General features: G+C 43.1%; 1 protein-coding gene across 1 annotated transcript in view; it reads left to right on the forward strand.

Annotated features, from left to right (window-relative positions):
* The window catches only part of LOC115093252 (carboxypeptidase O-like), a 77,675-nt gene that overhangs the window by 14,143 nt on the left and 40,932 nt on the right, over nt 1-22,600 (forward strand). The window contains exons 2-4 of the mRNA XM_029604925.1: nt 4,980-5,055; nt 14,871-14,995; nt 15,557-15,671. Coding sequence (XP_029460785.1) covers nt 4,980-5,055; nt 14,871-14,995; nt 15,557-15,671 — 316 coding nt within the window. The remainder of the gene's footprint in view (nt 1-4,979; nt 5,056-14,870; nt 14,996-15,556; nt 15,672-22,600) is intronic.

Raw genomic sequence — 22,600 nt, forward strand, 5'->3', positions numbered from 1 at the left:
AACCGAAGGAACCTGGTCACGGTCACTTGACCTCTAAAGAGATAGGAGGAAGAACAGCCTGTGCATGTACTGTGGTCAGCCAGGCCATGATGTTTCTGATTGCCCTATTCGTCAGGGAAAACGGACAAGCCTGAGTCCCGCGGGAGGACTGTTCTTGGGCTATACAGAAATATCTCCTCCACTCTTGTCCAGTCTCTGTGATTCCTGAACCAGTGATGGTTCAAACGTCTGCCCTGAAGGACTCAGGAGCAGGAGGCAACTCTAATCTCAGATGTTTTGTGGAATACCTGAGGAGTCCATTCAACAAATTTGAAGATCCACTATTGTGTCACAATTTGAAATGTGTCTTGGACGATTCTTTGCACCACTTTTTTGAGGATCTTATCAACATCACCAGCAGTTTTTCTATTACCTGCTGGTGATGTTGGAAGCGGTACAGAGAAGGGCGACCAGGAAGGTGGAGGATCTTCATCGGATGACGTACGAGGAGAGATTGAAGAATCTAAATATGTACACCCTGGAGGAAAGGAGGAGCAGAGGCGATATGATACAGACTTTCAGATACTTGAAAGGTTTTAATGATCCAAAGACAACGACAAACCTTTTCCGTAGGAAAAAAATCAGCAGAACCAGGGGTCACGATTTGAAGCTCCAGGGAGGAAGATTCAGAACCAATGTTAGGAAGTATTTCTTCACGGAGAGGGTGGTGGATGCCTGGAATGCCCTTCCGGAGGATGTGGTGAAGACCAGAACTGTGAAGGACTTCAAAGGGGCGTGGGATAAACACTGTGGATCCATAAAGTCAAGAGGCCGCCAATGAAGAGTGGGTGACTCACCAGAATGATGGCTACTGCCTGGAGACAATACCCTTATTCAATAAACGTACACATGCTTACTGTGACTCCAACATCGTTCTAGCTTCAACAGCAAGAGGAAATGTGGAATAAAGGATCTGCACTCACAAAGGGGGGAGTAGCTGGCTTGTTACGGCGGTTACTACCCCAAACCAAATAAGCCTGTTACTTCTATTTCTATGCATATACAGCATAGTTCTCTGCTTCAACGGCAGGGGAGAAGAAAAAAGGGTTCACACTCACAAAGCGGGGAGTAGCTGGCTTGTTACGGCGGTTACTACCCCAAACCAAATGTGCCTGATACTTCACTTTCGATGCATATCCAGCATGGCTCTCTGCTTCAACAGCATGGGAGAAGAATAAACTGATACCTCAAGCATATCCAGCATAGCTCCCTGCTTCAACGGCAGGGGAGAAGATAAACAACCAATAAGGGCTGTATAACATAGTCTGAGTAGAACAAATAAGCATGGGTGTAGCTTGCTTATTGCGGCGGTTACTACCCCTACTACCCCTAACTTATCAGCTAGATATTCACTTGGATGCAGCTCCATCACTGCTTTCTACATTAATGGTGGGGGTGGAAAGGAAATAGAACCAAGAGCTAAAAGAAACAGATAAGTATGAGAGAAAAAAGTGTGTGAAGCTTGCTGGGCAGACTGGATGGGCCATTTGGTCTTCTTCTGCCGTCATTTCTATGTTTCTATGTTTCTATGTTTTTCATTGAGGTTGCTATGCGCGCCTTAGCTAGAGGACGCGCTACATCTTTAATGTCTTCCTGGATTACAAAATTGAGATATCCACTACGATCTATCCACTCAGAAGTCATGCTGAAGGATTACAGCACTGTTGATTCCGAGGAAGATATCTCTAAATACTAGCCTGGTTGTCTGCTGCTGCTACCATCAGTTCTAAAGAAGATATCTCTATCTACAGCTTTGTGTTTGGTCCACTCGGAAGTTGTGCTGGAGGTATACAGCACGGTTGATTCTGAGGAAGAAGTCATCTCTAGCCACCAGTGTTGCGATTGGTCCATTCTGAAGTTGTGCTGGAGATGTAAAGCACTGTTGATTCCAAAGAAGAAGATATCTCTAAATACCAGCCTGGTTGTTTGCTGATGATACCATCAGTTCTAAAGAAGATATCTCTATCTACAGCTTTTTGTTTGGTCCACTCAGAAGTCGTGCTGGAGGTATACAGAACTGTTGATTCTGAGGAAGAAGACATCTCTAGCCACCAGTGTTGCGATTGATCCATCCGGAAGTTGTGCTGGAGGTGTACAGCACTGTTGATTCCGAAGAAGAAGATATCTCTGACTATCAACTTAACGTTTTGGTTTACTTGGAAGTAGTGCTGGAGGTTTACAGCACTGTTGATTCTGAGGATGAAGATATCTCCACCTATCACCCTGATTGTTTTGCTGGTATTGCCATCATCTCTCTTCCAGAATCCTGCGGAAGAGCTATTCAGAAGTGGATTTTGGACCAGTTTCTACATCAACCACTTCCACTGATACCTCAGTGACATCCATGGCAGCCCTCTCATTGCTGCTGACTTCATTATAAACTCTGCGAGATTCTTCACATCTCAATATCTATTTGTCATCATGATTACGAACTTGAACTCAAGAATCTAGAGACCCTGGATGTTTGTACTGAGGCTGAGTTTGATTGCCTGAAAGGGCTTCGGCCCCCGAAATCATCTTTTGGAGCCTCAGACCTATTGGATAAAGAGATGCTTCATCAGTTCCACCTCGTGCATCTTTGGTGCTAAACCTGGCAACCGAAGAGGAGACCGCCTTTTGAAGGGGGGTACTGTTGCATTCATGCCTGTTCTTGTCCTCGCTCCACCCTCTCTACCTTTGTGGCAACTCCCTTCGGGTCTGACGGACAGATGCTGCTGCGGCTTCTTCTCGTCACTTCTCCCCGGAATATCTGGGCTGGCCTGATGCTGCAGATCCTCCATGTTCCTGATGAAGTAAGGGCACGCGCGTGCGCTCCAGAGTTTGTACCGGCAAGGGCGCGAACCTCGGGGGCATCATCCCATAGTGACAATCATCCGCTTCCAACTTAAAAGGTCTTTGTTTGCCTACTACAAATTGAGTTAGCAAGGGAAATCTTTCTCTGTTGCTCTGCCTCCACAAACTTACCAAGGGGTATCTGCTCCTTGGGGGCCCCCGCTTTCTCTTCTTGATTTCAGACTGCTAAGACGGGATCCGGTACGCGCTCCTTGAGGGCCTACGTCCCTGAATGCTCAGAAGACTCCTTAATGCCTGGAAGCGATCGCAGACGTAAACACTGTGAGTTCTATTAAAGGTAGGAATCGGTAATCGCTCCACGAGGTCCTATGTTCCTAATCTCTGAAGACTCCCTTCTGCCTAAGATGTTATCGCAGGTTCGGAGATCATGAGTTGTCATTGCAGATTGCAGATAGGAACTAGTACTCACTCCACGAGGGCCCATGTTCCTAAAACCCTTCACAGACTCTTTTCTATATCAGAAGCTATCATATACATATATCTGGTACATTACTATTTCATATTGCAGATAGGAACCGGTACTCGCTCCACGAGGGCCCATGTTCCTAGAACCCTTCACAGACTCTCTTCTATCTCAGAAGCTATTGCATACCTATATCTTGTGAAGTACTATTACAGATTGCAGATAGGAACCGGCACTCGCTCCACGAGGGCCTATGTTCCTAAAACCTTCCAAAGACTCTCTTCTATTACAGAAGCCACCTCATACACATATATTGTGAGTTTTTATTCCAGACTGCATATAGGAAATAGTACTCGCCTACGGCACCTGTTCCTGAGTATGCTGAAGACTCTCTGTTGCACTGAAGCCATTACAAGATATCTACAATTGTGAGTGTATCATCTACTACTGGTTATGTATCCAACATACCCTGTCTACTCACTATCTATGGTCTCTCTCTACAGCTCAGCAACCCAGAGATCACAGTTCCAGTATCTGAGAGACTTTAGCCCTGCCGGGTACATCAACTCACTACTGCCACCTCTGGTGGTTCTACGTCCTGTCTAATAAAGAACTATCTGTGTTTGTCTCCATATTCCAGCCTAGCCGGTGGTCCCTCTCAGGATATCCTCCTTGGGGCGCTGTCATCTGCCATCGGCCCAAGGATTCACCAATTTCCATTCAGTGTTTATTCCTTACACTACTAGAGCAGTATCATACAGACTGCCACTCTGTGGGAGCCAACCCACAACAGATCATTAACTCATCTGTGGAGTACATCACTCTGCTGACTACTCCCCTCTGGGGAAGCAGATCCATATCAGACTGCTAACTCCGCCTCCCTGGCGGGGTGACCTACATCAGATTGCCAGCTCCTCCCTTCTGGGGGAGCTGATCAATAATAGATTACTAACTCCACCCCCCTTGGCAGGGTGAGCGCTAACAGTGTAACTACAGCAAGGGTTATTTTTCCTTATATGCAACACCTTGCACTTGCCCTCATTAAATTTCATCTGCTATTTAGATGCCCAATCTTCCAGTCTTGCAAGGTCCTCCTGTAATGAATCACAATCCGCTTGTGATTTAACTACTCTGAATAATTTTGTATCAACAGCAAATTTGATAACCTCACTCGTCGTATTCCTTTCCAGATCATTTATATATATATTAAAAAGCACCGGTCCAAGTACAGATCCCTGAGGCACTCCACTGTTTACCCTTTTCCACTGAGAAAATTGACCATTTAATCCTACTCTCTGTTTCCTGTCTTTTAACCAGTTTGTAATCCACGAAAGGGACATCACCTCCTATCCCATGGCTTTCTAGTTTTCTTTAGAAGCCTCTCATGAGGGACCCCACAACCCAAAAACAAATTTTTTCTTGCTTTTTAAAATATAATTAGTACTAATAAATTATTTTTATTCTTTCTCCTTAACCTGAGAGTTTACTAGATTGTTTCCCACACAGATTTCCAACTGTATTGTCTATCCAAATCTTTTTAACTTTGACCAACAGCTGTGTCTTGGACTTGGCAGAAAAACAATTACTTTTCCACTACAGATCATCTAGGTTAGAAAACAACTGAATTTGTCCACCAAATGTGCATCCAATAATATGTAAATATCATTAGTTTTCTTTTTTACAGGGACCAAGTTTTGCAAGTCACCCCGCAAACATCTGAACATGTTCATCAGTTCCAGCAACTGAGTGACGCCTGGATGGTAAGGGGAACATAAAAATAGTAGGGCTCAGGGAACCTCTCCAACCCAGTTCTACACTGGTATGCAGCTGTAAACTTGTGATTTGAAATTACTCAGATAATTGGAATCAATTTTGACTCGAATCTGACTTGCAAAATATTTTCAAATGTCTAGTTACTCAAATTAGTTCATATTTTTGCAAATATTCAGAATGAAACTATTCAGAATACTTGGATATAAAAGAGACAATCTCTGAATATTTACATCTTATCTGAGTGAAAAAGATCAATGCTAAGCAAATACAGAGATCTCGGTCAAACTGCAAGGGGTCTGAATTTGCTAGACTCAAGTCAATATCAGGCTTATTTGTTCTGATGAGACCTACCCCAGATCTTCTCTGATTATTCCAAATGCCAATTTTTCCCTAATCCCTGGCTACAGTATGGGAGTTGGATTTATTTTAAATCAGTTCACCTGTCCCTAAAGAATAGTTAATCAAACATGAATACACTATTCTTTTCTAGACATTTATAGGTTTACGTACTAACCAACTTTCAAACCAGCATGCTAATGCAAGTCACCTTATTTTTTCATTTGTTTTTGTTAACCTTTATGTCATGCAATTGTAATTCCAGTACAATATCAAGCTTTAACACTTGATGTTCTGAACTAAATATATGCAGATCAGAGTAATGTCACCATTGCTGAATTAAAAATGGGTTCAATATCGAAAAAGCTAGCCAGATAGACATATCCAGCTAACTTAGGCCTGGATTTATCAAATGCACTAAATATTGCATGTGATAGGAAAAGGGCCATGTTTTATGGTAATAGGCTGTTTATCACCAAGTACACTATCTTAGCGCTTTGCATAGGTATTACTGCAGGCTGTGATAACTTTTTCACACTTTGTGGTAAGTACCACAATTGTTGCAATTCCTACCTACAACCACTTGGGGGGGGGGGGGGGGAGGAGAGAGAGAGAGAGAGAAACTAGCTATAAGGTCCTCATACTAGGTAGGTATGTATACCTCTATAGGAGGCCCACCTAGTTACTGAAGGGGGGTTACGCGCGCCAAGCCTATTTTGCATGGGCCCGGCGAGGCGCGCAAGCCCCGGAACGCATGTATGTCCCTTGGCTTTGTGAAAAGGAGCGGGGCAGGGTGGGGGCAGGACCGAGGCCTCCGGCATAGCGGCTGTGCCAGGGGAATCGCACGCCAACATTAGGCCGGCGTGCGCAACCTACAACTGCCCAGAAGCAGGCGCAACTTATGGAACAAAGGTTGGGGAAGGATTAGGTAGGGCTGGGGGGCGGGTTAGCTAGGGAAGGGAGGGGAAGGTGGGGAGGGCGGAGGGAACAGGAAAAGCCATCGGGGCTCCCCTAGGGCTCGGCGCGCGTAAGGTGCACAAGTGTGCACCCCCTTGTACATGCCGACCCTGGATTTTATAACATGTGCGCAGCTGCGTGTGCATGTTATAAAATCGGGCGTAGATTTGTGTGTGCTGGGTTGCGAGCACAAATCTATGCCCGTGCGTAGGTATTAAAATCCGGCCCATATGTTTTAAAAATACACCATGCATAAGTATGCTCCTAATTTAACGAGGGTACTCACCACACAGCTAGTGTCTTCCACAGGACCTTGTGTCTTCCAATGGACCTTGTCAGCTTTTACGCATGTATGTCAGCGAATTTTAAAACATGCTCATGCTAGGCTCATTCCCAGTTTTCCAATTAGTTCATCAGTTTGTTCAGTTAACAGTGAAGTCTTTCAGAGCTTTCTGTTCTTCTTCATCCTGCATGCTGCCCAGTTGACATGGAACCACCTTGTTTTGTAAACTGTACAACTTGAGATCTAGAGACTTACTCCTCATTAGGAGCACGAGTAAAGTAATGCCGATATCTTGTATATGTGCGTTGCGGTTTTTGGTTTTAAAATTTGGAGTTCTGTGCATAAGTGTTGGCCCTGCCTCGGAAATCCCATGTCCCAACCCTTTTCCACCCCTTTATTCCTCATGCACAATCGGGTACATAATTGTGTATTTTGTGGCTTTTAAAATATGCATTGCTCGTGCGCGACCCACATAAGTGGGTACGTGGCTATTTTTGCATGAATGATGCTTTAAAATTTGACTGAAAGCATCAAGCCTTTCAGATTGCATAACATCAATATATATATGATTAAGAGCTCACAGGTCTTCCACCAGGATCCCACCATGTAACGTAGCTTCTGAGCCGTCTAAATGCTGGTGTCCCAGCATAGCTTTTGGATCCCCTGAGGGCAGGACCATACACCAGGCTATCAGTAATCTGAGCCTGGATTCCTCAGCACTATTCTGTGGCACTCATATACAGCACAGCAGCCATGAACTAAGCAGATCCCAGCTCAAGGCTAGCTGCGGCACTATTGGCCTTAACGCAACCAACTCTTCTGCTATAATTTGAGTGAATGAACAAGTTACAAGACAGCTGAACAGACAAAATCCCATGTCATGGAACCACGATGGTGGCGTGATACTGGAGGTCTCAAGCTGCTCCCAATTTTCCTTCTTATTGTCTAACAATTTCTCCTAAATGTAAAGGGAAGGTTTGGGTTTTTCTCCCCGATACCCCTTATCCTTGGCAGCAGCTTATTCCATCTTACATGCCTGCTGGACTAGCTCTGGTTCAGACTGAAGGCTCCATTGCGAGGCCAGATGGGAGAGCGGCCATCTTGTCAGGAAAGGCATCTCTCAGTCCCGAGGATCTTTGACTTCCTCCATCAGAGAGACTTTTCACTCCACCTCCTTCGTAGGCGCATACTGATGATATTCTGCTGTTTCTTCTGTTGGCGGAAGCTGTTAGTGGAGCGGCTCCAGAGCGTTTTTTTCCATCAAGGCTGCTTGGTGAAGTCAGCAGGAGACCCTTGTGGATCCTTTGTTTTCCTCACAGTTGTCGGCTCAGGGGTGAGCCCCCTCCAGCAAGCTTGCAAAGATTGATGGGCAGCTCTGTGCCGTTCCTGCAGCCTTCCTCCAGTCAGCCTTCTCATTTGATTAGCAAACTGACTATAGGAACTTTGGATGATATCTGGATTCTGTTGGAAGGCCTTGATAAATCTCTCACAGAATCTAATAATAAAATTGACCTATTGTCTTCTAAATTTGAGGTTTCTAAAAGTGAATGTGACTCTCACTATCTGGACATTCAAGAAAAGCTGGCTAATGCTGAAAGCAAGATTAAAGACTTACAAGCCTTTAATGCTGTAGTTGTTAAGGACTTGAATATTCTATCCCGATGAGTTGAAATTTTAGAAAATCAAGCCAGGCACCTTAACCTTCGATTTCTTAACTTTCCTAAAGTTTTCGGAGAGTTTTCACTTACTACGCTTAATAAATATTTTGTAGATGTATTACAATTTGATTCTGCAAAAATTCCCTCTATAAATAAAGCTGTTTTTCTTTCTTCACGAGGAGGGAGCACTCAGAATCTTCAACAAGCTTCCTTCAACATTATTGAAAATTTGTCTGAATTTCTTGAAAATTCTGGGATTGAGCTTGTTGCACGCTCTACTCTGTTGGTTTCTTTTATTTATGAGCAGGATGTCAATGAGGTCATGTAAAGATTTTTTAGACATCTTTCTTCTTTCTTTCTTGATAAGACAATTCATATATTTCCTGACTTAGCTCTTTCTACCCAAGAATGGCGCAAATGCTTTATTGCCTTATACTCTAAATTTACCTCTATGGGTTATTCCTTTACTTTCCTTTATCCGGATAGATGTATCGTTAAGGATAGAGATGATTCCTTTGGGTTTTTTTTCCTGAGCATCTAAAATCCTTCTTAGAATCCAGAAATGTACCATCATCTTCTGAAGGTCTTTAAAGGGAAGCTACTTGTAATAGATCGATTATTTTGAGTGCTGTGTATTAAGTTAAAAAAAATCCCATGTCACACCCTTGCAAACCCATTTAGTTCAGTTCAGTGTAACCTGTGATTCCAAAAGCCCAAGTCAGCTGGAGAATTGGTATCATCGTCCTTGCTTGAAGTAAAGCAAGTTTCATTGTGAAACCACCACCTTTTTTTGTAAGGATTACTTTTCCTATATCTGTGCTTCCCTCTTTGAGGACTGAGCACTATATTGCTGACTACTATTTCTCATATTAAGCAGTATCTATAATCTTGTTTTGTTAAGACTATATGAAACCACACATCCCAAGAGATGGAGGTTAAAGAGTAGCAACCATTTAAGTGGCAGCAGAGAAAAAAAAAGGACAATGCAGCTATGTAACTTGAGCCGCCAGTTCAGGAAACCCAGAATGAGATTGAAAAGGTTGCAAGACCCCTTACTGTGAACCTGCTTAAATGACCATTGACTAGATGAGTCAGAGACTCAGGTAGGGGATTTGCATGTCACAGCCCTCTGGACTACTTTTGGTAATTTGCAGTGAAATATCACTTTAAATCAAAGGATAGCAAAATCCTAAATTACAAAACTATGACTGGAAAATTCCTACACTGGAGAATTCTGAATGAGAGAGGGATTTATGAGACAAATGTACTGAGAAATTCCTAGGAAGCAAACAGATTCTCACCCTGAATAATAAGGGGAGTCAGATCCTTGGGTACCCAGTTTTCAGACAACACACAAAAAAAAAAGCCAGGAAGGAAGAAAGGGTGTGCACATATTCTCTTTCCATGTTCCTGCCTGGGTCTTGGCCTTTTCACTGAGAGAAGGTGACTCATCCAGGCTGGCTAACAGTGAATGAGCAGCAGATCTAGAGATGGAGCAGTTCCCCAAGAGGAAGGGGACCCCAGTGGCACATCGAGTGGTCCTCCATGAAAGGTGGACTCCAGCAGCAGATTGAGTGGTTCCATAGGAGGGCATGGAACCCAGCAGCAGATCAAGCAGTCCCCCAGGAGGCCATGGACCCCAGGAGGTAGAGTCAGGTACCCCAGGAGGGTGTGGACCCAAGCAACAATGGAGAGGCAGAGTCAGGTTCCCAGGAGGGTATGGACCCCAGCGTTGGCAATGACCTTTCCGTGGAGAAGAAGAAGCATCGGGGAGATGGCAGCGGTCTCGATACAATGGACTACCCAGGCCAACACTGCCCACCAGCTCATTTGCATTTTTTCACATGGGTGAGACTTGGAAAAAGAGGGGGAAGATAATAATAACACTTGATTTAAGCAGGAACTGAAAAGGTCCCTTCTATTCTATAATATGGTGTACTCTGGGGACCAGCAACCCCAAATTGCCAAATATTAAATTATCTTGCTACCTTGTAGAAATGTATTTAGCTGTTTGGCCTGAGACTATTAACCACTAGTAGATGTCTGCTGTTTGATATCGCCCATTCTTTACCCCCCACCCACTCTAGGTTTCCTCCTCTTCTTCCCCCTCCATCTATTACTTAACCCTGCTAATTATCCTTATTGCTTTATTTAACCTACTTGTTAAAATCAACTTGTACATTTGTATATATTTCTCGTATTATCATCTCCTGCCCTTGTTAACCCCTACCTGTTAATGTTATTATTGTAAAGCCTGTTGCTAAGTTATGTTACATTGTGAACCGAGGTGATGTTTTGCAAACGTGCCTCGGTATATAAGAAACCCCTAAATAAATAAATAAATAAATAAATAAATGTAGAAATGTATATACTTATATAATCTAATAAACCTGTATATATTTGTACATACTGCCAGCCTTGTTCATAGTTCCATTTGTTTTCCTGGAGTGAAGGGAGGTAAATCCCACTCACTAACAGCTTCTTCCCAGGTGGAGGAACCAGGTGCCAAAAACATGAGGACCAATGGAGTCTGCCCTGGGGGGAGGGGGGTTCCCACCAGGTTGGTCCTGGACCCAGGAATGCCCCACAAGGTAAGCGGTCAAGGGGGCGTTACATATATGACAGAGAAACTCTAGAAGTTTATAGATGGGAAAGCCATTTCTGCAAGTAAAAAAGTAGGGTGTGCATTTATTTTGAAACAATATGAAAAGCACAATGAAACATACTATTTCATTACGTACATTTCAAAATGAAACAAGAAGAAAACTCCAAAGAAATTCATTTTCTTTTCCTTTTTACTTAGAAATGCAGCTCCAGACTGGTCTCTCACCTCCTCCACCAAACCCTTCCCCATGCGCCACCAAAATAAAAATTTAACTCCTCCCCCCCCCCCCCCCCCCCCCCACCAGGCTATCCGCTATCCCCCTACCATCCCCACCCATCTTACTGCCATCTGTGTATCACAATAAATCAATACAGAACAGATGTGATCCCTGGCTGTTCCTGCCCCACCAGGATCAATTTTCAAAATGGTGCCATCATCTCTGAGGAAGTGCCATTCTGTTGTACAGTCATATGTTAGCCTTAGAGTTGGCCAGTGTCATTTTGTTGTTTGGCTGTATGGACATTTTTTTACATACACATTCCTATAGAACAGTATTTTGCTCCTGGAAATATATTTTTTACAAAATTGTTGGTTCGATATGCAGGTAAAATTATGTGCATTAGGCCTGCAACATGTGCTTTTACCTGCAGTAAGCAGATGCTTTCTTGGGGCAAGGTTGATGAGGGCTTTGTACTTGCATGTTTAAAATTATGCGCTTATTTTTCCTCAGAAAAACTATGTGCACACATGAGCAGGTGTAAATGTGTGCAGACAGTTTTGGGGGATTATTTTGAAAGAATGCCCATACTTTCTCTTTGAAAACTGGAATAAAGTCTGAAAAAGTACATTTATTTTTATAATTTGGAGGTTTTAAAAATTTATTTTAGTTTAATAAATAACCAAACCAAAATAAATATTAAACTGATTCTTGAAAAACGCCAAACAAAAAAATTGAAACAAAACTTTTCCCCCTGCACATCCCTATTGAAGTCCAGAAAAAAACTGTTCAGTTATGCAACCAAGACTACAGTAAATGTTGCCATCTATGCTGGTTAATGCAAATATCCCAAGACCTTGGCTAAATTTCCACATTATTGTTTGACTTCTCCTACAATCGCTAATGTTTGCTACCATTAGATTTTATAATGACATGATCTGTTCTTGAAGGACAAAGAAGAACATGAGATCAATATTCAAAAAATATTTAGACAGATAGCTTAAAGATATCCGTCTAAGTGGCAAGGTTTGGGATATTTAGATCTTTGCCCAGTTAGATTTTAGCTGGATAAGTCATTATCCGGCTACAATCTAGCCAGATAAAAAAAGGCATTCCGTGGAAGAGTTTAGTTATCCTATTAACTTAGCCCATTTTAAACCATAATCAGCTAAATTACACAGATAACTTTAGAACTGTTTCAGAGCAGGCCTAAAGTTATCTGGCCTTATGTGGCTGGATAACTTGCTACTTGCTTATCTTCTAAAGATTTCTGGGTAATTAGCACTGTTTTTATTAAATAAAAAATAAAGATTTAAAAGGGCCAGAGCCCCAATCCCCTCCTTCCCCCACAAAACCTTATTAGGCCCTGTCAGGCTGTGCATCTCCCACCCTCCAGCCATCTTTAAATATACAACTAAGGTCCTGAGGTTTACAGTCTGGGCCCCCTTTCCCCGTTCATTTTCCAAATAAAAATCTGGCTGCCCCCCAATGATCCACCCACCTACAATTCCTATATAATATGCTGCTGCCCGCCCCCCCCCCCCCCCCCCCCCCGTGCCCTCCTCCACCCTGATACCCTATGAACCTCTGCCAGGAACAAGGTGCACAGTTCTCTGCCCCCAGCACTGTTCTAGAAGCATAAGCTATAGGGTAGCCAGATAACTTTAAGTACGTATATTCAGCTGGACGTTTATCTAGCTGAATATATGGGACATGTTATCCAGCTAACTTGAGCCAGATAACTTGTCAACTAACCGGCTTACTGAATATGGATCTCGGTGTTTCTACCTTAGTTTATGATCATCCACTCATCACTTGACAAAACATAAAGAGGTCATTTTTCAAAGCTAAATATTTAGGGGGTTATTTTCTAGACCCCTATTGCACGTGAAAAGGGGCTTTTCGCATGCGATAGGATGTTAATTAGCTGTAGGGGAGGAGGGGGAGTCAGCCGCAGCACCGCTGTCGGCGATAATGTGAGGGACATTATCGTCGGCAGTAGCTGGCGAATAGCACCACCTTTTACGGTGGCGCTATTTGTGTCAAATGCTGCAGCTGGCCGCACCATGGCCGGCGAAATCGCACCACCGGGGTGCGAACGGCTGTGGCCTTTCGCAGGCCCACCCCCACCCCCCTTCGCCCCCTCACCCCTTTTTTCACTGGATTCATCATTCTGCAAAGAATGATGAATCCAGCCCTTAAATGGCTAACTTGTGTTGTGTTCGTCTCCTCTCAGTGAATTACAATTCACTGAGAGGAGACGAACCGCTTTGATGTTTATACAATAGATGTATATATACATTTGACCTTATCCGGACCATCACCCGAACACTGTTCTTTAATTAACAAGCCCCTGAGGCAGCCACCACAGGTGGCGAAACTCGGCCAGAGTCGGGCATTTGTATATGATATTTTACGTCTCCTTGATTAAAGATTGAAAAAGACTTTTCTGGCATCCACCATTTTGTTATTTCCTTACGGCTTCACTGGATCGCCTACCCTGCTGTTTTTTTGGGCCTAACTTGTGTTATGAACGCTGCCTGCGGGTCCCCCCGCGAGCAGGCTCTGTTTTACTCACCCTTGCTGCCTTATCTTCACGGCGTGATGTCTTCGCATCAGCCTTTGTGTCAAGTCTTCGTCTGCGATGCTGTTGCATCGATCTTGGTGTCACGTCTTCAATAGTCCTGGTGTCATGTCTTCAACCCGTCTCGTCTGTGATGCCGTTGCATCAACCCAAGTCTTCGTGTCATGTGATGCCGTTGCATCAACCCAAGTCTTCGTGTCATGTGATGCCGTTGCATCAATCTTCATAGTCTTGTCTTCGTGTCAAGGTCTCCATCTGCCCTCAACCTCAGGCCAGGCCTGCTGCTCACAGCAGGTCCGAAAGGGCTCGGAATGGTCGGAGAACCATTCAACTTCCAACATCCTCGGATGTTGGCCTTGGGAGCTTGCCGGCCTGGCAGAGGGTAAGACCGTCAGCCATGCGGAGCCACCATCAACCCTTGGCTTGGCCCTGAAGGTCTGGGTCGGGCTGAGGCCCATGGGCACACTAAACACCCCCATTCACAACAACTTGCAGTTAGATGGCTAACGGAATTAGATGGATAACTTGGAGTTAGATGGATAATTTATGACTTAGATGGATAACTTGTGAGTTTTCCATCTAAATTGCTTTGAATATTAATCTCAAAGATGCTGGAGAGTTAATTTCTTCTTTGTCACACTTTTCAATGATTTTACTCTCACATGCAAAGAAGGGCCCTATGCTATATGAAAAGCTTTTGTACATGAACTCTATGTATTATTTTCATGGTGATCCAATAATAAAATGTCACAACCAAGAAAAAACATATGTATAAGAAGGTTACTTGAGAATTGCACTGTACCATTTCACAGGTTGATTCCATAGGCGCACACATAACTTTTATGAGGTTAACATGCAACCTGAGAGTTGGGATGTTATTTGCAAAACTGGTTAATGATATGCTTTTCTTGCAAATAATATGACAAATTCAGAGCAGTATGCTGATAATCTACAATGTCTGAAGTGGGCCTAAAGGGTTTTCCCTTAGACACAGACCAGGAGTAAATTCTCTGTGGGGCACTAACCTACTGCAAAGCAGTAGTTGCACATGTCCACCTGTCCTCATGAGGGAGAAAGGAGAAAAATGAAAAAAGAGTAAGAGTTCTGTAAAAGTGACTTAATTTGTATAATATAATTCATTGCAATACTTTCCTCCCCTCAGCTAGATTTATGGATGCCTCACCTATCTGAAGATATCCATGTTGGAGCAAACATACATGTCAGAGTCCCAGCCTCCCTTGTGCAGCAGATGAAAGAAAAACTGCTTCAATATTCAATTCCATTCCAGTATGTTTTATTATTTTATACATCCAAAGTAAGATGATATGGATTTGTTGTATAATCTCCTTAGTTACAGATGATTTATTGACCAGAAACCATCTAGTGTTGCATCAAAATGAATATTATGAAATAAATTATTAAATCAAAAAGGGTATATTCAACATGTAATATACTTTTATGCTTTTCCTCAGAAGTAAATGTTTCTTCACTAGATATATGGTACCATACCTTCAAGAAATGCAAATTTACTGCAGGATTGCATGCTCCTTACATGTATTGCATATTGCATGCACACTATAAACATGCAGCACATTAATTTTATCTTTCTCCAAGAGTAACTAGTAGCTAATAGCATCCGACTACATTTGTGTTTGCTCACAGCATGGTACATATTAAAGTTGTGGATTTAAAAAGAAGGGACAGGGCATTGAAAGAGTAAAACAGATGTATGATTCCATTTTGAGAAATATAAAGAAAATGTCAGATCATTTAGACAGTTTTAAAATGAATGATTATCCTTTTTAGATATTCTCTTTTATCTTTGTCTCTCTCCACCCCTCTTCATAGAGTACTGATAAAAGATGTGCAAGAGCTGTTGGTCAAACCAGCTATGAAGAGCCACAGCAGACACAGCAGATCATTGGCCAGCTATAACTATACTAAATATCATCCAATGGAAGAGGTAAGCAGGGATTAAACTGATTGGAAGTTAGCAAGATCAAGTTCCTCCTACAATGTGGAATTGTTATGGTTAATGGTGTTTGGGTGGATCCTTGGACACTGTGGCAGCTGACCATGCCCACGGGGGGCAGTCCCGTGAGGGACCACGGTGTCAGGCTAGACTCTGGACACACAAACACAGATTTGAATCTTTTATTAAACAGTTTGAATGACCACCAGAGGTGGCAGAAGCGAGTAGTGGTTGTAGAGCCTGGCTGGGCGCGTCTCACACAGAACGCTGGAACAGCGGTTCCTCTGCAGGGCAGTGCTGTAGTGGAAAGAGACAGAGAGTTATGAGCACACAATAAGAACAGCATTCAGAGTCCCAATGTAGAAATAGGAGAAGCTCCAAGACAGGGTGAGCAGGCCCTCGAGGAGTGAGTAACTGAACCCTTAGAGCAGAGAGAATCGGTAACGTTGTACTCACTTAGCAGTAACAGAGATTCCACTAGCAGAGAGGTCTGGCACCGGAGCAGAGAGCAGGCCCTCGAGGAGCGAGTACCTGATTCCAGTGAAGCAGTACTGTGGAGAGAGATAGTTTCTGTACTCACTGATGGTGACTGTAAGTTAGTTCTTCCAAGTAGACAGGTAGAGGGTGCAGGCAGTGACACAGGGAACATGGGCCCTCGAGGAGCGAGTACCAGTTTCCTGATAGCACCTGAAAGAAGCAAAGAGGCCCTCGAGGAGCAGATACCCCGTTAGAGACCCCGAAGGGTAGTAAGAGTTCCAGATAGCACTGGAGTGGCAGATTAGCTTAGGAATGGAGAGCGAATCCCATCCGTAAGAATCCTGTTGCTAACTCGACGAGCTAGCAAATACTGTAGGCAGATATACCCAGAAATCGTGACGTCAGAACAGGGGGACGTCCTTGAGGTTCACGCCAACATAGAGTTAAAGATAAGGGCGGTGTGCGCGTGCGCCCTAGAGGTACCTTGAAGGAGAATGGCGGGAGGCAGCACCAAAGACACTCTGGGGATGCCAGAGAGAACGGCAAGCAGACACCGCGGCGGCCATCAATCCAAGGTGAGCAGGAGGAGCCGAAAGTAGAGAGAGGTAGGTGGGGCGAAGCTGTCGAAGACCGACGGACACAAGAGTAATAAGAAGCTTGCCTTACCAAAGTTGCTCCAACACCTCCTCAGGATCAAATCATCAGAGTTATCAATTTTTATTTCTGGGGACAAGGGTATCCAAGTCTTTTCTCAACCTAATTCTAACAAGAAAAGAACCTATTGTGTCTTAATAAGTCAACAGATTGAAACTTGCCTATTAAAGAACAATTTGTTCAATGTACTAAGAATATATTAAAAATGTTAAGGTGAAATTTTAAAAGTTGTGCTCATAAAAAATAGCAGTTATGCATGTAAAATAGCATATACATGAGTATATGATATTTTAGGAACCTCAACATACACATGTAAATCAGAATCCAAGAATAAATTTGCACGTGTTAAAAAGGGGCAGGCCAGGAGCATTCTAGGAAGGGATCAACATTTATGTAAGTTGCTATTTTATAAGCAATTAATACATGAAAATGTGACAGCTTACTTGTATATATTTACTCCTGCATTATAACTGGAATAAGTGATCGTAAACATCTTAAAAGTGAAAAAATGACTGGATGGAGGGTCTGGGTGAAATAGGTGGACTTCAGGCTGAGGAGCTAGGAGGGTCTTGATGACCTGCAGATGGACTGGGCGAACTGGTAAACTAATTGGTAAAACTGGTAATTTGATTGCCATGCACATGTAAGAAAATCCCCTCACTTACACGCATAAAAGCTGACTTATATGGGGGTAAATGTGTCTAAAAACTATTTTCATATCACTTTAAAATTTGAACTACAAATATGCAGGTATATCATTTGCATACACTTATCTGGCTACATTCTGACTTATTCGCGCCTTGCCACAACTTAGATAGACAAGTTCAAATTTATATGAATAATAACAGCACTTATCTGGATATGTTCAGATGTATTTGGCTAAGAAGTGGCTTAACCAGACAAGTCTGAATAGCACTATTTGTCCATCTGAATAGCTCTTTTCAGGCTTATTCAGTCAAGAAAGATTGCTGAATAAGTCTGAAAAAAGCACTACTTAGATGGATAAGTCTTAAAATGCTACTTATCTGGCTAAGTTACATACGGGCCGATTCAGTAAAGTCAGTGGGAGAGTGCTCTCCTGATGTGCGCACAGGCCACTTGCCTGTGCGCGCGATACAGTATTTAAATTAGGCCCGGCGGTAAAAACGGGCAAAAGGAGGCACTAGGGACACTAGCACGTCCCTAGCGCCTCCTTTTTGACAGGAGCGGCGGCTGCCAGCGGGTTTGACAGCTGATGCTCAATTTTGCCGGCGTCGGTTCTCGAGCCCGCTGACAGCTACGGGCTCGGAAACCGGACGCCAGCAAAATTGAGCGTCCGGTTTTCGACCCGACATCCGCCGGCCCACTTCAAATTTTTTTTTCTTTTTTTTTTTTTACTTTATTTACCCTTTGGGACCTCCAACTCAATATCCCCATGATATTAAGTCGGAGGGTGCACAGAAAAGCAGTTTTTACTGCTTTTCTGTGCACTTTCCCGGTGCCCGAAGAAATTAGCGCCTACCTTTGGGTAGGCGCCAATTTCTGAAAGTAAAATGTGCGGCTTGGCTGCACATTTAGGCGGGTTGGACGCGCGTTTTCCGCCCCTTACTGAATAAGGGGTAAGGGAAAACGCGCGTCCAATGACAGGTTAACAGTGCCCTCCAACTTTATTTTCGGGAATATTCACCCTACCAACACTATGTACATGAATGAAAAAGTGTTACAATGTTGTTACTGAACAAGTCAGAAAATCATGGGTTTCTATAATATTGCCACTACTGCTGACCAAATAGGTCAACCTGTTAACCTCTCCACTGTCCTTTTTTCTCGCTCAGCCCTAAGGGAATGCTGGGCTGTTCAAAACCTACCTATATCAGAGCTCTCATCCAATGGGCACCTGCGAGGTCCCATTCCCCTTGGAGGCTCCCTGGGCTTCTAATCCAGGCAATCATATAGCTAGAAGTCCCTGATGTTCACCCTATTTGAGCAAAGGCAGGGGAGGAAAGGACAAAACCCCCAAACTTTCCCCTTTTATACTGCCCACTGCTCTTTCAGCAACCATTCGGAAAAACCCAAACCTTTAAAGAAACATGCATGCATTTTCCCAAATCACAGTATCAGCTGCCTTACAGTGCTCACACATCGCACATGCCATCATGTGGTCTTTTGGTAGTATTGTAGCCAATTAAACTTTTAACATTTTGTCCTAAATGGTCTCCCCCACCCAGAGTACGTCCCCAGCTCACAAAAGGGCAGAAATAATTGGGGAGGGGGTCTGTCTACAATCCCATGTTGATTCAGCAAGAGGAGAGTCCAATCTAACTGCTTTTATTATTTCTGAAAGGCAGTTTAAGGAATTAATAAACTAAACTAAATTAAACTACATCTTTTATCATCTCAGCTTCCAGTCACAGCCTGGTCCTGCCTAATGGCACCACAAATTTTGAACTGCATGGTTCAGAGTTTGCTACACTAGATTGTTACCGAAAGCTGAGCCAGTAGTTAGGTACTACTGACTCATCGCTATGAATCTTAAATGGAAGAAAAACGGTTTAATCACATAAAATAAACTATTACTGCGCCACTGTATCTGGGGAGCAGATTACTGTTGGGGTTTCTAGGGAGAGGGTGTCCTACATGGGGCGGGGGAATTGCTTATTTGGGAGGTTCCATAGTTTTTAGGAAGAGGGCCCAGAACACAATCTCACATATAAAAGCCGATAGCATGCTGAATTGGTACCCTAGCTATTTTCTACAGCCCTGGACAGGAGCTAAATTTCAAGCCTTTAGAGGGCATTTTTCAAATGCTTTTCCATAGGTAAAACAGAGTTTTACCCACAGAAACAGCCTTTTACAAAATTTCCCACTAGATACACAGGTAAACTTGTGTCCCTACTGCCTGTCTGCATGTAAGTTTACAAAAAACAAAGAACCAAAAAATAGTCTTGTCACCGTAAACCAAGCAAAACCAAAAAGACTATAAAGTCTGCTATCAAACTGTGTGAACCCAGTGTAATATAAAGTGCTGCAAAAATCTTGTTGAAATTATTGTGAAACCGCATCAGCAAGTCTGACAACGGCCGTGGAAACACTTGCCGTTCGGACCACTCGTCATTTGCGGTATTGGTGTGTCCATGCAAATCACTTGTTTTCAAAGAATTATGAACATTATAAGCTTTATCTGTTCCTCCATAGAGAGTTCATAAGCCCGACAGCGGCCGGTGTTTCGCGATCGGTATCGCTTCTTCAGGAGTCAATTGCAACAGATCATGGAACAGATGCTATGTAAGAACAGAAACATTGCATGAAACAAAAGTGATATCAAAAAAGTACTTAACTGAAGGTGTCACAGCACGCCAACCTTTGTCCCGGACAATTCCGTCTCCCAAAATCAATAAACTTCAGCGGGACAGAGTAACGCTAAAAACCTACCCTTTAAAAAGCCCGCGTTTTTGAGCACGTTGTGACGTCAAAACGTCATCCAAGAACCATTGCTATAGCAACAGAACAGCTGTGAGATAGATCTGAAGCCGAGAAATCAGACGTGATGACGTTACTTTGAAGTGACGCAACAAATTCAAGGATATCTTATGCTGAACAGGTAATGTACAACGTGGAGGATATCCTCTTTTCAAAAAACGATCTGTCAAAACCGCAGCCTGGCAGCGGAATTCATCTGAGGTGGTACACAATCTCCTGAGCCTAAAAAATTGGCTCACTGGTAAATTTTCTTTTAGAAATCGCGGATGAGCGCTGGTAAAATGCAGGAAAGTGTTGGTAAAATGCAGGAAAGTGTTGGAAGCTTCCAACACTTTCCTGCATTTTACCAGCGCTCATCCGCGATTTCTAAAAGAAAATTTACCAGTGAGCCAATTTTTTAGGCTCAGGAGATTGTGTACCACCTCAGATGAATTCCGCTGCCAGGCTGCGGTTTTGACAGATCGTTTTTTGAAAAGAGGATATCCTCCACGTTGTATTAAACGCGCATACACACGTGCGAAATATACCCACAGGGATTGGTTATTCTTACCAAAACAGACAGAGTTGACAGATGTGCTCACTTGCGTCTTACCATTTTCATCAATGACTTCAACCATGAAACGCATCATCTCTCAAAATTGGCATTTACTTCAGATTTATAATGAATTTCAAGGTATTCCACGTTTCGCTTTCACTAGAAACTCTAGTTTCAAAGATTTATTGGTTCACTCTGATACAATGGTCCCACCACCCATGGCTTAGATAGGGGCACACACTTCATGTGGATCTTGCACAGTATGTCATGTGATGATAGATACATCTTCCCTGTATTTTTCAAAAATAGACTTTACTTGGGTTTTAAGACAGTTCACAAATTGCCGTTCTACAGGATTGATATATCTAATACAATGCCCATGTAATCTATGGTACGTGGGAAAGACTCAGCGAGCCCTGAAAACTCGGCTCATAGAACATCGGTTGTGCATCACCACTGGTAAATTGACTGCCCCGTTAACATCTCACTGTCTTCAACACCATCACAAATTTGATGATTTAAAATCTGTTGTACTGGAGCAGTTGACCCCTAGTTGGCGTGGTGGAGATTTCAATACACAGCTATTGCGCGCTGAACAACGCTGGATACATCGTTTAGTTACAGCTGAGCCCGATGGATTGAATTCAGCAGTAGAATATCAAGTTTTCTTATAAATAAGCAATATTGAACCGTTTTTGGGTCAAATAGTACATTACCTGTTCAGCATAAGATATCCTTGAATTTGTTGCGTCACTTCAAAGTAACGTCATCACGTCTGATTTCTCGGCTTCAGATCTATCTCACAGCTGTTCTGTTGCTATAGCAATGGTTCTTGGATGACGTTTTGACGTCACAACGTGCTCAAAAACGCGGGCTTTTTAAAGGGTAGGTTTTTAGCGTTACTCTGTCCCGCTGAAGTTTATTGATTTTGGGAGACGGAATTGTCCGGGACAAAGGTTGGCGTGCTGTGACACCTTCAGTTAAGTACTTTTTTTATATCACTTTTGTTTCATGCAATGTTTCTGTTCTTACATAGCATCTGTTCCATGATCTGTTGCAATTGACTCCTGAAGAAGCGATACCGATCGCGAAACACCGGCCGCTGTCGGGCTTATGAACTCTCTATGGAGGAACAGATAAAGCTTATAATGTTCATAATTCTTTGAAAACAAGTGATTTGCATGGACACACCAATACCGCAAATGACGAGTGGTCCGAACGGCAAGTGTTTCCACGGCCGTTGTCAGGCTTGCTGATGCGGTTTCACAATAATTTCAACAAGATTTTTGCAGCACTTTATATTACACTGGGTGCACACAGTTTGATAGCAGACTTTATAGTCTTTTTGGTTTTGCATGTAAGTTTACCCAGATGAGTGGAGATGTTCCAAGAGGTGAAGCACTCTCTCTACCTAGCTGTTATCAAGCTAGGTCAAGAGTATAATGTACAAATCTCATCTTTGTGTACCTTTCCTCACTCTAAATCACATCAAATCTTCACTGATGTGTACTGAGCTGGTCGTACCTCTGATTGTGCATGTAAAACTGCCCCCAAAACCTAGACTATTATTTTATTTATTTATTTATTTTTTAATTTTTATATACCGATGTTCCTGTACCGAAACCTCACCTTGAGTTACTAGTTGCCCCTTCTACAGTGGTATAAAATGTTGACTAACATGTGTGCCCTCTCAGAGGCTCTCTCTCTCTCTCCCTCTCCCCTCTCCCTTCTTCCTCTCCTGCCCGAAACAGTATTTGCAATTTTTAGCGCAAACCCCATTTTAGGAATATCGCAC

Source organism: Rhinatrema bivittatum, chromosome 6 (genome assembly GCF_901001135.1).
Source record: "Rhinatrema bivittatum chromosome 6, aRhiBiv1.1, whole genome shotgun sequence".
In the NCBI taxonomy this organism is placed as follows: Eukaryota; Metazoa; Chordata; class Amphibia; order Gymnophiona; family Rhinatrematidae; genus Rhinatrema; species Rhinatrema bivittatum.